At 38.5% G+C, this 17,742-nt stretch overlaps 1 protein-coding gene across 3 annotated transcripts in view; it reads right to left on the bottom strand.

The window, feature by feature from the left end:
- LOC148058966 (helicase ARIP4-like) overlaps nucleotides 1-16,959 on the bottom strand; it is a 31,566-nt gene extending 14,607 nt beyond the window's left edge. The window contains exons 1-2 of one of the 3 annotated variants that reach the window (XM_087782489.1): nucleotides 16,884-16,959; nucleotides 8,871-9,018 (exon numbers count right to left, since the gene is read on the bottom strand). In XM_087782489.1, coding sequence (XP_087638615.1) covers nucleotides 8,871-8,970 — 100 coding nt within the window. In that variant the 5' untranslated portion in view covers nucleotides 8,971-9,018; nucleotides 16,884-16,959. Of the gene's footprint in view, nucleotides 1-2,354; nucleotides 2,665-3,534; nucleotides 3,670-8,870; nucleotides 9,019-16,883 lie in introns of those variants that run through there. The other 2 variants (XM_087782491.1, XM_087782490.1) reach the window with 2 other exon arrangements.
- Nucleotides 16,960-17,742: the final 783 nt, after the last annotated feature.

Below are 17,742 nucleotides of genomic sequence, written 5' to 3'. Positions count from 1 at the left end.
GACCACGACAGGAAGTGAGACAGACTTAAGTACCAACTTACTGAATTAGACTTAACCTGAGGGGATCATGGGTAGTGTTATGGGTTAGTTAAGGTAACTAATGTGTGTGAGTGTGTGTTAAATTGATGTTGGACCTCTTATTTATTGATATTAGAAAATGATCTTAAGCCCCGCCCACTGAAAACAATGTTTTTCTGGAGATGAAATCTTGTTTACCATAGCCACAGCCACTCTACTGTGATCAATAGTCTCCACCTCCAAGGCACTCGTTGAACATAGTGTGATTACAGCTGGAGGAGGAGTGAAGCCATTATTACGTCATAATGGACTCTCGTAACCTCTCGTTCGTCCAGATTTCAGAGCGACTTAATAAAGTAATAAGTTGAAAACATGGTCATGATGAGGAACTTACTTTGGAGAGAAAGAAATACTCCAGTATTGGGTTAAAATAACTTTTTATAGCATATAAAATTGAGGAATAATCCAAAGATAAAATCCATAAACTCAAAACAGTTTAAACAGCCGTCCTGTTCTGTCGAAGATAAGAAAGTAAAAACTCTCCAAACGACACAGAGCAGTCTTTGTACTTCACGTCATGACGAAGTCATTTTCTGCCAACAGTCCGTTACGCAACATCCTGAGAGAAGACATTAAAAGTGTGCTGTTGGTACAAAGACGCTGATAATCACAGGCTGAGGTGGCGAGTCGAGAAGCGACGGACAGATTAGATAAGTCAGGGGTCGACAGTTTGTAGGCCAGTGTGTCAACTGAACGCAGCACAAGAAGTTCAGAATCTTCACAAAAGTGTGACCTAGTAACGACAACACAGGTAACTACACAAGCGTATAATTATATCTATTATTAAGAGATTTTCATCATCTGCTGACGAATGAAAAAGCAAACGAACGAGAAGAATGTGGCGAGCGAGGCGACACCGGGGATGTTTGGATAAAGGCAACAGCGGGAGATCAGTCGCCGGCTCAGCGAAGCTTACGTCCTCGACACTGTTATGAAAGCATCAGGCTCCGTGTGCAGCTTTGAACGGAACAGGTTGTTCCCTGCGAGCGTGCCGACACCAATTACCACTGCAGCACACACACCACCAGATCAGATTCAACAGAAGGTTGCTTAGGCTCGAATACGTTTATCTTCACTTACCAGGAATCCATTCAAAATATGATGAGGTGTCAAAACAATCAGGTTCGTCCGAGACGTTTTAAAAAATGGTTTTGTATCGGTTTAATCAGACACCGGTGCGTTTGTGATCAAAGAATGAACACTAGTGTCTTTCAAACACTATAATTCAAGATTTTCTTCTTAAATCCTGGACATTAAAACAAACTTTAAACGTTCTTGCTGCTTTATTTTAAGGATAACTTATTAATTGTATGATTATATCTTAAACACACGTTAAATCTCTGTGTTTTTAAGACATTAAATCAGGAGACACTAAAAATTTGTGTCTAAGCTGGAGGTGTTGATACGACTATAGTCGTTAAAACGTGAATAAAATAACGGATCACAAACGTAACATTTGGAGGTATAAATAGATGATAATTTCATTTTATTAAGTACATCTGGCATTTTCAAGGGACTCATAAAACCACGTGAGATCTGGATTCTATTTAAATAATAAAACCACGAGAATGTTCCTGTTGCGCACGGAGACACGTGCACGGGATGTTTCAGGTGCACGCAGACAGCAGTTCCTCCGCCTCTCACGCGTCTACCCTGGTAACCCACTGCGCTCTTGAACCGCGTGTTTTTTTTTTCCAGCCTCCGCCGAGCGAACACATCCAGGGTGGCCCCCCCGGTCCTCGACCAATCACGAGGCGGCGCTCCGTTCACGAGGTGACGTGTTGACCAATCAGAGCGCGGCGCACGGTTGACAACAAGCGTGAGCGCGGCAGCTACACGTGGAGCCGGCGAGCGGACGCGCGGGGATGGAAACTGAACAAAAAAATGGCTTTTCTACTGATAAAAGTCAGATGATTTAGATCGTAAAGGACGAATGACGAGGAGAGAGTGATAGCTTTAAGAAAGAAAGGAGGAGAAACATCGCTGCGTGTTTCATGTGAATCAGTGTTACACAACCAGGTTAAGTAACACAACAGTTTTTCAAACCGCCCGGAACAACAGCAACACTTCAACACAAGCTTATTCAACATCATTGAACACTTGTTTTTAACAATTCAACCATCGACTTATTACAACTATTTTTTTTTGTAGTTGGATCCGAGCGATCTTTTCTTTTTATTCTCATTAGAATAAAGAATATGTATTTAAAAAAAACACACAAACTCACTCTCTGTGACCAACTTTGACTCGACAAGAAGAGAAAAATGACCACAAACCTGTGAACGACTCGGACTCGTCCAGGAGCAGCATGACTCTCGATTACAAGACCAGACCTCGTCCTGGTCCTGGTCTTCTCTTCTGTGGCTCTCTCGCTCTTTTTCTCTCTAAAGGTTTTTGTTTAACGTCTACAGACCTTCTAGTGCCTCAGTGACGGACGTCTCTGACCGTCTCAGTAACATGATGAGAGGAGGAGGAGGAGGAGGAGGAGAGGATGGAGGGACGGCAGCTGAGAACTTACATAAGCCCGCATGCTGAAGCAGGGCCTCGCCCAGGGGGGACTGCGAGGGGCCCACCGCCACCGATGCAACTCATGACCGAGACGCATTCCGTAACACACCCTGGAGCGCGCACACACACACACACACACACACACACACACACACACACACACACACACACACACACACACACACACACACACACACACACACACACACACACACACACACACACACACACACACACACACACTCAACCGTCTGACAGGACAAACCGTCATGGTTTCAGAATAAGAGTTTTCAACCAACAAACTTCAATCCGTCAATGATCCAGAGCAGCAGGAAAATTAAGATTTGTTTTTAGTTTTCTTTAAATGAATGAACTTTGAATTCCTGACCCACTGACTTGAGGTTACAAACGTTCACTGCATCATGATTTAAAGTCCCAAACATTTATTTTTTAAGCATATGGTCAATTTTAAAAGCATGATTCACATTTTATTGTGTATTACTTTCACTTTTAACTGTGTTTATTTAACATTTAACTCTTGCAAATAAATTACGTGTTCAATAAATTACAGTTAATTACAATTAAATTACATACTAATATTTATATTTATACCCATTTGTTTTACATAACATGTTTATACTTTATAGTTGATATTTAAAATTGTTTCTCTACTTATGTTTATTTTAGTAACCTGTACAGTTTATACTTTAATAAACTTTAACCACCGATTAATAAAGTATTTCTGATAAATATATACAAAAGGAAATCTAACAAGACCTTCAAGGTTCAAGATTATACTAAGAACTACTAAATAAAGTAAAATAACAATAATAAGTAAATAAAGAACATCATTCATGTTGAAGTTGAGCTACAGATACAGACAGTTGAGATGCTTAGAGATAAAACTTCCTTCAGTCGCGACAGAACCGGTGAAGGTCCGACACTCACCCATGGTCATGAGCTGCTGGTCACGAACCCACATCCATCTCGTGAGGAGGTCCGGCTAATGTTCCACCTGCGGTGTCGACTCTGAACTGTGTCAGAACCTCGGCTCGTCTGGCAGCTCCGGCTCAGAAGGCCACCGGGACAATTACAAAACAATGCGGCTCTGAAAGCTGCCGTGGCCCGTCGTGGTGTCAGGAGCCTCCCCTTCCTCTGGCCCTCCTCGACTCAGAGACCACCTTCTCTCCTCCCACTGGCCCACTGACACCGGAACATGATGTCATGAAGCCACGCCCCCCGGAGAGGCTGACTTAGGTAACAGGGCGACCGGGTTCAAATGAAGGAACTTACGAGGAAACATGGAATTATCAAATGGACTCGATTACTTCTTCTCAGTATGTCCAAGGCTGCTGTGACTCAACATGAGGGATCGAGTGACGATATAAACAAGCGTTTACAGAATAAAAAACAATATTAACCATAATTACGAATGTAATCACAGGGTTCTTTCCACCATTATTCAATTTGATTTAATCAAACAATTAAACAGAAGGTGTAAATAAGAATATATTTATAGAAATATAATCTTAAATTCATCATCAAAAGTTGAATTACACAAACTAAACATCTATTAAATAAGAAGTTGAGAAGTTATTTCAGTAACAAATAAATAACTTGTGGCTCAAATAAAAAAGCTAAGCAACTTTTGTCGAGCTAAGAATGTAAAGAAATGTGTGTCGCTTTTATTCCAATAGTTGTGAACATGAGTAAGAGAAAAAATGAAGAGCTTAAAATAAAATAAAAAGGAACTTCACTGCGGTTCTTATATGTCGTCTCTGTGGATGTGTCACATTAGTGCGACCTTTACAATCTGAAATAAAGAGGAGGAAGAAAGAAGTGAAGTAAAGAAGTAAATTGACAATAAAATAATTTAATTTTTATTCTACATAAATTGTATTTTAATCATAAATGAGTTGCACATTTTTCTTAAATTAATTCTGAGAAGCACAAACACAAAAAAGGGAAATAAGCATAAAATGAATCCAAAACAATTAAAGAAAATAAGATGTATAATAAGTAATAAGTGTAATAAGTGTAAATATTACAATCAAATAATAAATAAGATACATTTTAAATATTATTTTTATTCAATAGGAATTTTATTCCAAATTGATTTGTTTTCAAAAATGAATTTTGAGGAACTAGAAACACAAAATCCTTAAATGAAAAAAAAGAGAAATTGAATATAACAATCAAATAATAACCTTGTTTTTATTAAATATACATTTTATTCTAAATGTAAATGTTAATGTTAATGTCAAGCAAATAATAATAATACTTTTGAAGTCAAACATTTTTTCGAATTTTTGAACAATTGAATAATATCCTCTATTTTAAAATGCTTATAATTTGTTATTATTATTATCAATTTTATTGTAAATGTCTATTTGTCTTAAATTAATATTGAAAATCTACAAAATAAACCCCGACACAAATAACAGGAACGACTGAAACTCCAAATAAATACTATAAATCACCAGTGAATTCTAAATCTACATGATCAGTTCAATAGTTGTGGCAAAAACAACAAGTTGAATTCATGACAGGAAGAAGAGAAGAAGAAGAGAAGAGGGTGAAGGACGTGTAACCAGCTGGACTAGATCAACACACAACAGCTGACGAGGTCCAGGTAGTGAGTTCTGAAGCTGTTTGTGTTGCTGCAGTCAAACAACACGTTCACCTTTCACACACTAGCACAGATCCTGGGTCTGCTCCTCCCCCTCCAGGAAGATCTCACATTTCACTGTTTACATAACCATCCATCGATACAGGAGGGACTTCAGTGTCTGCAGCGTTTTAACAAACAATCCTCATAGAAACAGTTTATTTTTTCAACCACTGTTCTCCACACGTTGAGCTGGAGGAGTTTCTCGGCTACAAAAGTCAAGTCAGTTGGTCTTCAGACGTGAATTCGGGGTAAAAGAAGCAGATCAGGAACCAGCAGCAGGAAATAGTCGTTCTAAAGCAAATAGATTTTGGTTCAGTCGCGGCTAAAGTTGACATTGTAATAAAACTGGCAACTGTTGGTAGAAATCTAAACATTTAAACAACAAGATTTGCGTTATTCAATGTCATTTATGATTTCTACGACATGCTACTACAAAGATATTATAATATTAAGAAGGACAATCTTGTTATTTCTATTGTTCTGTCAATAAAGTTTTATTTTGAAGGAAGTGACTTTAGGGCAAAAGGGTTTCATTCTGAGATTTTTAATTGTTCGTCAGAATCAAACACCGTGAACTTTGTTTTAGTTTTGACCAAAAAAACGTGTCTGTTTTAGTTTTCATTAACTGTCACCATGTCATTCCTTCTGTGAACTTTTTAAAAACAACACAATACATGAAAAGGCTTTTGGATTCAATTTGTTGAATCATTGCATCTTGGCTCGACTGGAAATGGTTTTTAGTGACGTTTGGATTTTTATTCGAACTTGATATTTTCTCAATTTATTTTTCTCAAGTTGTAGCTAATTTGATTTGTGATGAATCATTCATCGAGTAATTGTGCGGCAAATTAACAAATACGTGCGCACACATGTTCCAGTGCAAAACAAGTTTCACGCTCTTATTTTGAAGCCGCCAATATAAAACAGATTTTTCACCGAGCTTCGTGAACGATGACGAACGATGAAAACGAGTCGAACGACAAACGCCGGTAGAATCCATACGGTGAGAAGGATCGGGGGAAGAAGAGGACAGCAGAGGTCAAAGGTCAAGTTCCGATGGAGTCCATTCACAAAACCTGAGCGACAGATTCTAGTCTCGTGTGAGGTTTAGGTGAAGAAATACTTTTGTTCTTGGGGCCAGGACTTGAGAAGGAAAGAGAGAGCGAAGGAAAGAGAGAGTGAAGGAAAGAGAGTCTTCACCTCCTCCACAGCGGCTTAATCACCGGAGAACCTCCTGCTCTCTCGTGCGAGTGTCACAGTTACATGTGGCTCATGTATGGACGTCCTATGGAAGCCATGATCACCAGCAGGTCCGTTTTAACCGCAGTGTTCCTGCAGAAACGACGCGAGGAGCAACGACAACCCGACCTAGAATCCCAGCAGATGAGTTGATGTTATTTTAAGACCTGGCTGCTCCCGTTTCTCACAAGGCCATTCATCAACGTCTCTCTTGACTAATGGTCGTTCTTGGTAAGAGTCTCGTCATCGGACACACGGATACAGTTGGAAGGTTAAGGGTATGTGGGGAGAAGAAATATATATTCATTGGAATAGGGGGGGGGGCACCAAAAATATAAAGATAATTTAGAATAAAGTCATCCATTATAAAAAGAATGAATGGGACGATTTCTTTGTCATAAGCTCCGCCCATTGAGTTCTAAACGATTTCATTGGATCCACCAGCTGTCAATAAAAACAGCTGATTTGACGGGTTGAACTTATAAAAGTTGTAAAGAAGTGAAGCATGTGAGTGCATGAGGTAATGACTACTGATTTAACTTTTCTTCTATTAGATCTTTTTTGAACTGAACTAGGATCAGCGACTTTTCATTCCCAGGTTAAATACGGAAACTGTAAGTAAGTAAGTAATCTATATTTGAAGAGAGCTTTTTCAGATCAGGGTCACAAAGCACTTAAACAATCAAAGCAATACTCAATAAAATATATACTTTAAAGGTCAAGATAACACTGAGATAAACACAGGAGTCTCAGAGAATCAAGGAAAATCCTGCACGAATAAAAATGTCTTGAGATGTTTCTTGAAGGAGTCAGTAGATCATCAAACACAGAGATGGTTCCAAAGCTTAGGAGCAACAGTCTGGAAGGATTTCTCTCCTCTGGTCCTGAACCGTGGAACCATCTAGATTCTGATCCACAGACCTCAGAGCCCGAGCTGGGGTGTAAGTCTGGATCAGATCACTGATGGAAGGTCTGACCATGAATAGATCTGAGAGTAAGAACCAGAATTTTAAAATGATCCTGAAAGAAACCGGCAGCCAGTGAAGAGTTTGAAGGATCGGAGAAATGTGAGTTCTTCTACTAGAGCGGCTAATAATCGTCCATATTTTTGTTCAACCTGATGATCGTCCATGTGGTTTTTATTTTGAACTTCGAATGAAGTAACTCTTGGTATGATCTTTGCACAACGATTGGCTGGTTTTCCCGGATCAAACTTCTGACTAAAAGGTTTGAAGGACCAGGAACTGATTAGTCGCTCCTTCATCAGAGATGGTCCTTCACGACCTGCCTAACGATGGTATAAACACCACATGTTCCCGACATCGTAATGATTCTGAATCACCATCTGTACCTTCGTGTCCCACTCGTGGACTTCCGAGAACTTTCAGACATTACATCTAAAAAAGCCTCAAAGACTTGACGGGTGCATCAGTGGAACAACATGTACCGCCTGTGAGTAGGAGAGAGAGAGAGAGAGCGAGCGAATGTGCCAGATCTTCCCTCTGCACAGACATAACAAGCAATCTGTCATATTCAAGGGTTATCCAATACTGAATCACAGTCACGACAAACCTGCTGCTCTCGTCTCTGGAGACTTCACACTTGCTTTCCTCCCACTCCCCATTTCATGACATCAACAACAGGCAACTTTTTTTTCCTTCACCTTCCCTTATTTGCAGTGTACACCTGAGCAGTACTCCCAATATTATTGTTTGCCTTGTTCAAAATGATCCTTTTATACCACAGGTATCCATGTTCTGGATCAAACTAAATCATTTATTTTCATTTTTCTTTAAAATAATTATATTATTCAAGTATTTCTTACTTACTCGTCTCCCTTCATTTTCCCTGTACACTCTCATTCTTTGTATCGGGTCAAAGCGGACCACAAAGAGTACAGGAGCGCAACTGCATATGTATTTTACAAACTCAAATATACAGACTTGTACTCAAGTTTTTCCGGAACAACTCTTCTCATGCGGAGGCTTCAGTACAAGATGGACGCTACAGACGAGGAGGATGTTTTTAAGATGAAGACAACTGAGCTCCAGTCGCTACATTAAAATGAACAAACATTTTTGTCTACAACTCTAAAAAAGGAACACATTACTCTGAAAATAATCCAACATTAGTCGACATGAAGGTGAGTAGAAAATGAGTGAAGTTTGAATTCATCATTCCAAGAACGATTAAATCTGGTGAACCTTGCCAATGACAGTGAGTCACACATGAGATAATGATACGTTCAGTAACATAAGGAAACATACTTCCTGAGTCATCTTCAAATTCTCACGTCGACATATGGAAGCCATTTCTGTTCCATTAGTCAGGAAAAAAAAAAATCTTCTTGAAGCAAAAGATGTTTTGTACTCACAATTCAGCCATCCTTCTTCTTCCACGTCGCTCTCGTCATCCGTGATGTCATCCGGCTCGTTCTTCCGTCCGTTCAGACGCCACTCCTCTTCACCGGACATCCTGAAGGTCCGGCTGATGCTACCTCGACATGGTGACTCCTCTCGCACCTGAACCCCAAAACAAGAAGATGAATAAACATCTAATTATTCAACAATCGTTCAAATCTTAGCCTCGAATATTACAGGGTTTTCTCCAGTTTTTCCCAGTGCTAAAACACGTAGTAAAGGGTATTTTGTGATTGAACAAAAGTATCATAAACACAACAATGACAAAAAAAAAATCAACCTCAAATCAATCAGGCTGCAGTGGTACTTGACATGAATACACAATAATAAATAATGAAAATAATGAGCACTTTAAATAAAGGATATACCATTTTTTTTAGTATTCAGAAAAAAGGGTAAAACAAGTGCACATACAAAATATGATGGATAAAATAAAAAGTATTGCCCGATCAACCTAAAGAAGATGATGGCGGAAAAAACCGAGGACATGACAGAAACATAGAGAGACTCTTCTGGAGCTCTCGACAGACGGAAAATTACACTCGGTCTGATCTGAAGTCGTAAAAATGGTACCACACACTGCTGCTTCATCAGAGGCTGTGGTTTGGAAAAGAGGTTTTCCCCCTTCTGCCGTTACAGAAGAGAACATTGACGTACGCCGACGGAAGACTTACATGAGAAGCCTGTGACTCGTAAACCAGTAATTATACAACAGCCAGCCAGAGAAAAAAATGACTTTACAAGACGGAAGGTCACTCATTTACCGACGCAATCCTGCTTAGTAGAGTAGATTTATTGAATATGTAGTGCAAAAGAAGTGGAAATTAAACCAAACACCTTCAAGTCCTTCGACTACAGTCTATTTTAAATTGCCTTCTTAGAAAACTTTAAGAAATGAAACCAAAGATGAGAAGCAGGTTCTTTTTAGGGACACATTTTGAAAGGGAGCCTTTGGTCTCCTTTTTTAAAACGGATTCCATGAAATTACAGACAAAACACTGAAGGGAAAACAAACAAAAAATACACTGAAATTACAGCAAGAACAAGACATCTGCAGGCGTTTGCCAAGATGAATCAAGCTCCATCTGTACCAACATTATATAACACACAAGGCGAGCGTTTAGACTGTAAATACACAAGTTATTTCAACTTTGATCTGAAACTAGGTCACAGAAAACTCCTGCGGTCTTTTATCGTCCGTAATTACGCTGAAGTGAAAACAGGGATCTGATTTACAGTCGTGAAAAAATTATGTAACCCTAATAAAAAGGAGCGGTAAACAGGCCCAACCGTTTTCTCCGTGTCATAACCCAAAGGCTGTGAAGGACGTCTTACGTAAGATGACACTTGACTGGCTGCTCAGACAAGAAAAACAATATTTGGTTTAACTTCAAATGACCGAAGGCTGAAAACGTAGACAAACAAACAAGTCGATTTTCTGTCCGAGGTATTTAAACTAGAGTCAGCGCTGATGTCGTTATTATATAGATTTGGTAGATTTGAGTCGTCATGATAGAGCTATAGAATCTGACACCAAAAATAGCAGGTCAGAGGCGTCATCTTGGTTTTAAGGAACTCTCAATGATTAATAATAATAATGACGATATTATTAGCCACTGTGACGGATTAAGCAATAAACACATGATGTTGGTTAGTTTAGTCTTTCATGCTATTTGGGAATATTAAGAGAACATGTTGTTGCAGCAACACTCTCACATAATCTGTGGATAATTACTGAACTACTATTATTATCAACAGTCAGTTGTACAATCACACATTTATTACACCAACACGACCATTGATTGTTCAAGTAATGCAATGTTGACACCTTAACCCTTGTGTTATCTCAGGGTCAAGGTGACCCGGGGGCCTGAAAACAAACATGTTTGTGGTATACCTTGTTTTGTCTAAGGGTCAAGGTCAACAACCTCCAACACTGCACATGTATTTATGGAAGCCAGGGAAGTAACACAAGGTTTTTTTTACACCAATTTTATATATTGAGATATTTGTGTTGTGTTACTTAGGATTTGTATCTTTCAAGGGGCCAAACAAGTAATTTTAAGTGGCTCGCAGAATGGTTGGCTTCAAATCCAAGCAGACTGATGTTGATTTTCAGTTTTCATTCATCAAGATATGGGGGTTTAATATAAGATAAGGAACAGATTATCTTTGTCACAACTTCACAGAAACTTCCAATTAGAGAAACTGGATGTTGAACGAAGATGATTGTTTTTGTGTTTTTGGTGAAGGAGGACAAACTAAAAGATGGTTAGGAATGACTGAACCTGTGAAAATGAAAAGACAATATCGCAATAAGACTTTTGTGTTAATGTTTGGTTGATATAAATGTTTTTGTTACTAACTTGTGTGATTGAGTTTGACAACCCCGTTGTAGATGAATTAAAACACCACTTTAAGGAGTCATTTTACTTATTTTAATTAAATTTCAAAACTATACAAAATTGAATTATATTATAAGTAGGGGTGTTGGAGAACATCCATGCGGTGATATATCGTGATATCATTTTCAACGATACTGGATCGTTATTCGACAGCACATTATTTTTTACCTTAGATCTTTCATAGTTCGCAGTTGCTTTAAGGTTATATAAAATAAAAGGATTGCCGCAAAAGTCCTTACGTCCTTCACAGCTATAGTGATATCCCGACGATGACTGAGGACGAGAGGATACAGTAGACTTTTAAAGCTGATGTTTTGGACATATTTTGGTTTGAAAACAAATGAAAGCAGTTAGGAGTTCATCATGTGGTCTGTAAATACTACACATATATACTTTTTACTACACTATCACAACACCAGAGTCAAGTACTGGACAATACTACACATATATACTTGTTACTACACTATCACAACACCAGAGTCAAGTACTGGACAATACTACACATATATACTTGTTACTACACTATCACAACACCAGAGTCAAGTACTGGACAATACTACACATATATACTTGTTACTACACTATCACAACACCAGAGTCAAGTACTCGACAATACTATTAACATATCCTTGTATCTACAGTATCTCAGTAACGTATCGTTGACCCTGTATCGTGAAAAGTATCCTACAACCAGTGCCAATACACACTATTTCTACAACTTCAGAACATCCATAACTCTATAAAGTTCAATTGCATCTTACTTTACACGATTAAGACGAGTATTCATCTAAAAGCTGATCAGGAAAAAAACAAAAACAAACAAAATGTCTGAGAAGGTATTCTTTGTGTCTAAAAGGAAGAAAGATACTCCTGTTGTACCATCGACCTGCCTTACATAACCCTCGGAGCGAGCCAAGAGATGTGAGTCAGCCAACATCGCTTTCTGAGGTGTAGTCTTACTTTTAACAGTCTGGGCCGCACAAGAGGCAGCTTGAGGTCATTAGCCACGAAATCTAAACTCCTAGGAGGAAGAAGAGAAACCGTCCAGTGAGTCAATGGACAGAAAAAAAACGGAGGATGATTTTCGCTGACTGAGGAAGTTCAGGGAGCTGCTGGGTGGGATGGATGGGGGAGGGGGAGGCAGACCGGACTGTCTGGTGTCCCAAAAACCTAAAAAACACCACGACAAGGGAGGGTCACCAAGTTAATCTGGTTTTAAAAAAAAAGAAGCCCTGACGACAAACCAAGTTAAACCAAGTGAAGAATCAAACCAAACTTTTTGCTTCCTGGTCGGTTTAAAACAATATATATTATTCAGTATTTCAGAAAAAAGGTTTGGATCATATGTTATTGCCCTTCAATGATTCACTCACAAAAATGAAGCCATAAACACCATTATGAATCCACTGGACTTGTAAATCAGTTCCTGTGAAGCGGTTACGTGCACTTCCGTGTACCCTGAGTCATGATGTCGGTTGTACAAAAAGTCCTGATAGTACGGTTTATTACCTCGACGTCAACTCTGGACACCGTGCACTCGCCACAAGGGTCTGGCGACGCCGAGTCCTTCAACCTCAACGAGGAGAAGAGGGAGGCGTGGAAACGGGAGGCAGGAGAAGCGAAATGAAACAAATGATCAAGAAGTGGGGGGGGAAGCGTGAAGAGGGCTGCTTGCATAAGCCACCTTACATAAGTTCTGGCTAATAATCCCGCTGTTCAGCTCATGAAAAAAAAAAATCAAGTTATATAAGATGCATGTCAAGATGTACACACTGACAAAGACGCACAAAAGAGCTTCAAATTCGTCCTGAAGTCGTGACACACCTTCGATAAATGACCCGTCGTCAACTTCTTTTGTCATCACTTTCCTGAAGCTCTTATTTAACCATTTTCACCTCCGTTTTCTCCCAAATCCTAATTATAATTGGTTAAAAGGGTTTCTTAAGGACAGAACTTTACTTTACAAAATGCCCTTCATGATAAGTGCATGTTACACGTGATATATATCCATTTCTTTTTTCACCGAGACCCTGTGTCTGCAGCAGTGAGATGGACAATAACCACACTCTGAAGTAGGTAAGGTCACCTCGCCTCAGATCCTCTTGAAAAACAGACAAGAGATGAAACGCAACACATCCTTGAGCTTGTGAAACAGAATTATACAATGGTGAAGCTCTAGGGGAGGATGGATGGGGGGACGAACCCCAACCACAATAAAAAAGGCACAACTTGCTAAGACCAACAGTGTAATCGCAGTATTTTTTATACTTTCCAAAACCAAAAAATATTGTTAACCCAGTTGTGTAATTACTGTGACACGTGTGTCCAGGCCTTACTTTGAAAATAAACCAAAATATTATAATATAAACACATTTTGCTGAAATGTAAACAGTAGGGCTGTAAAAGAGATCAATCTATTGTTCATTTTTCCATTTGAGATTTAAATTTGTAGTTATTTAATATGTTATTTTAACAGATATCATAAAAGACAATCATCTGACATTTTATTGTACAATTAACATTAAATATTCATGCGATCATTCATTTGTGTGCTGCAGTTAAACCTCCAGCCACTAGTTGGCAACATATGTAATTTCCTCTGTGACAAAGGAAAAAAAAACTTCTAAATGGCAGCAATGACTGAAAAAATAAAAACTCGAGTTAATGATAATGATGCTAAGTATGTAATACCATTGAATGTTTACTATGCTATGATGGTTTTTGTACAATTATATTCTTTAAAAGACCAGTTTCCATGGTCGAAACTGATGTTGAAATATTTCCAGATAAACGTCTGCTGATGTGTTGGTTTTAACATTCCCAGGCCTGACGCATACATTTAATTTACTTTAAAGTTTAACAGAAAATAACTTCATGAGACACTTGATGAATTAAACCCTAATATAAAAAGGGACATGTGTATAAAAAGTGACCAGAAAAAACCTAACACAACAAAAGACAACTACTACTTAATATTGTTAAAAATATGTTAGAATTGACACTTTCTACATGTTTATTTAATTAACTCACTTGTGATTCAGGGGTTAATTCAGTGAAAAGTAAAAAACCTGTATTTAAATCTAAAATAGGACAAATTTGCATTGAAGTCGCTGACATGGGATTATTCTGGTAACAATCCTCCATCTGGTTCTAATTTGGGAAAGAACTTACTTCTATTTCGGTCTTTGAGTATTTAGCAAGTGTATTTTAGATTCGCTTGTGTAACACTTTGGCTAAAGACACACACACACACACACACACTGACCTGAATCAATGAACAGAGCTGCCCTGCGTGGAACACTTCCAGTGATATTTTAACCAGGTTAAGCCTCACAGGTGTGGAATCATGGGCGACTCCAAGAGTCCAAAGGATCACAACAGTTTATTGGCAGCCACTGATCCCCACATTTGACCTCAGTGTCTCCGAAGAAGAACAGGTTCAACACCACATGTAGGTGACATCATCAATGGAGTTGTAGAGCAAAAGTGGGGGATGGTTAATAATGCATGGACTTCATGTCCTCAAAGAATTCCAGTGGCTTTTCCACCGACCAATAGGAAAAGACTGAGCGGGTTCATGGGGGTCGTTTCAGGCTCAGGTGGGGGGAGGGTTTGCTCTATATACCACCAGTCACAGGAAGCTATATGGGTTAGAGGGTGCGATACTTTGAACTGGTGACTCTTCTGAAAACACAGTTCAGCCGACGAGTTGTTGTTACAAAACATTCATCTGAATGATGACAATATCACAACAAGGATAAATGACTTCTACTGTGTAAATTAAGCTAGAATGGAGATTTCTTTTTACAGCTGCTGATACAGATCAGACGTCTCTTCAAAGTCTCTCCACTCGATCGATGGATGGAATGAAGGAAGGATCGCTGGGATCTTCTGCGTCAGGCATCAGCAGAAAGAAACAAAAGAGGACTTTGAAGATTTAATTCATGCTTGTGGATGTTGCTCAAATGTTTAATTAAAAAGTCTTTTGTCTGAACTGCAGTGGAAAGATAAGACTCCCTGTCGTTTGACCGAGTATTCGTCCTACTTTGGTACGAAAATGTAGAAAATGCAGATGCGACGATGACACACGAGTACTTCGTCTGCTGAAGAATGTACCCACTTGTGTAACTGCTCTGACAAGGATTTAGAATCGTTGAAAAGACCAGACTCTGACACGACTCTTGATGAGAACGGGTTCCTTCTTCTTCTACTGATGGAAACAGACTCTGAAATGTACATGCTCAAGACGTCAATTATTAAACGTTCCATCTACTCTGCCCTCGAGCAACACACCATCCAAATCAAATAATATTCAGAGTCAGAAGTGTACTCCAGAGAGGACATGGATTGAACACACGTAATTGGACATACACACATTATATATAATTATATATACAGTATAGAAATCAAGTATCTAGCTTAGTTGGCTACTCCAATTAAGGCTGTCGCGATACTTGCCTCACAAAACGACATATCGCTCTCAAGAAAATCTACATTTAATACACATTCCCTGAACAATAAGAGACACAAAACTTTTCTGACGTCTTTTGAATGTTTCTTTCTTTTTTTGTTGAATCATAAGAACTCAAAGCTAACATGTGTCCAAGCGTCAGCTTCAAAAGCAGCTAGAATTGAATGTATCCTCTCATCCTCAGTAACCAGCCATCCTGCTGAATTATTCTTTTTTTACCGGGAAGGTCGAAATGACTGCTGCCATCTATCGGCTGTAAGTTTAATTGCAACACAAAAATGAACACAGTCAATATTTGCATAAAATATAAAAGAAAATGGAATCATTTTATTTTACTCACGCTTTGTTAAATTTCCTTCTTAAAGTTGACAAAATGGCGAAGAAGAGAGGCTTCACATCGAGTATAAATCATTCAATGTTTCTATCTGTTCTTATACTGTCGGGGGATCAGGAACAAACCAAGTTGTGGTTTGGAAAAAGAGAAACAAATGTACGTGGAACATCACATTTCTATCTTTGTTATATAGCAACTCAAAGTATCTCAAAAGAGAATATTATGCAGGTCTTCAATTATTTTCTTATTTTTAAACGAGAGAAGGAGCGAGAGAGGGATAAAAAAATAAGAAAAGAGGAGGGTCTTGGGGTGAGTTAAGGTTACGCTCCGCACATGGAAAACATCAACAGAGACCTTGAATAACCGGGCAGGACCACACAAAAACAACACACCGACGCTGGAATGTAAAGGATCTGGAGCATAGATCATAAAAACACACACGGACAAGTGAAATATGTTAACAAACTTTTCTTGCATAACGTAGTCGCTGTTCTTCTGCTTCATCTTTGTTGACATAATAATTCACTCGTTAAAGCTGAATCTAGATGCATTTGTCATTTGAAAACTGATGTTTGCTAAACTTTTGCACGACTAAACGGCCCCAAGAAATACATAAATATTGTTGAAACTTGTTCTCACACTAAAGTGGTGCGACAAAGAATGTGTATCATCATTTCTTTTACTTTTTTTCTCACTTACGTATCCAACATACCTTAAAATGAAACCCAGCAGTATTGATTAGGTGTGTATTTTGTACCTTTTGTGTCGTGTAGATGGATGATTTTTCTCCGGAAGATCAGTGGTGTGGTCGGGACATCCGTCACCACAGGCGTCTGACAGTGAGAAATCAAAGATATGAACGAATCCAATCGGTTTCCGGATCAATTTTAACCGTTTGTGGACATGGAATCTGACGAATAATCACACAGAGAAGTGAGGTCGACGAGCGCGTGTTTGGGATCGAGCTCTCGAAGCTTGTTTACATTCCTGTTGCAACTCATTTGTTAATATTTGTGCATGACTGACCAATAATAGCAATGGAATTCTAGTTTACGCACACACGGCAAACGTATTTCACAATCAGATACCTTCATTAAACACAACAGGATTTTTCTGTGGTGGTATTACCACCAAATATAAATATAAATATATATATATATTGTTGATAATGCTTCAACATATAGGTACAAAATCCATATGGCCATTAAAACAACTTGAAAAAAAACGTAGATCCTTTTTGTGAATCTGATTTTAAGTAATACACTTTTCTGTAAGAGAAAATACACAATAACAATGAGTGAAAGATCACCTGTAAAAGTAATACTAATACGTTTAAAAAAAGACTTTTTCAAATAATGTTAGGAAAGTACATTTTACAACAACATTGACGGGACATTTTAATCTTACTTTTAACATTAAAGCTGCCAATTCTTTACATAATTATTATGTTATTTATTAACAACAGAAACAAAGAAAAGAAGAGCCTCGAGGAGACTTATGTGTTTTGTTTGTATGATATGCTGTTGTTACGTAGGTTTTCTACCACAATACACAAGAAAAAATAGGTATATAAGTCACTTTAAATCGTCTTTATAAACTTAAGTGTGCCTGCCAGT

The sequence above is a fragment of the Callionymus lyra genome, chromosome 19 (genome assembly GCF_982586985.1).
Source record: "Callionymus lyra chromosome 19, fCalLyr1.hap1.1, whole genome shotgun sequence".
Lineage (NCBI taxonomy): Eukaryota > Metazoa > Chordata > Actinopteri > Syngnathiformes > Callionymidae > Callionymus > Callionymus lyra.
This window is presented reverse-complemented; position numbering and strand designations above follow the sequence as displayed.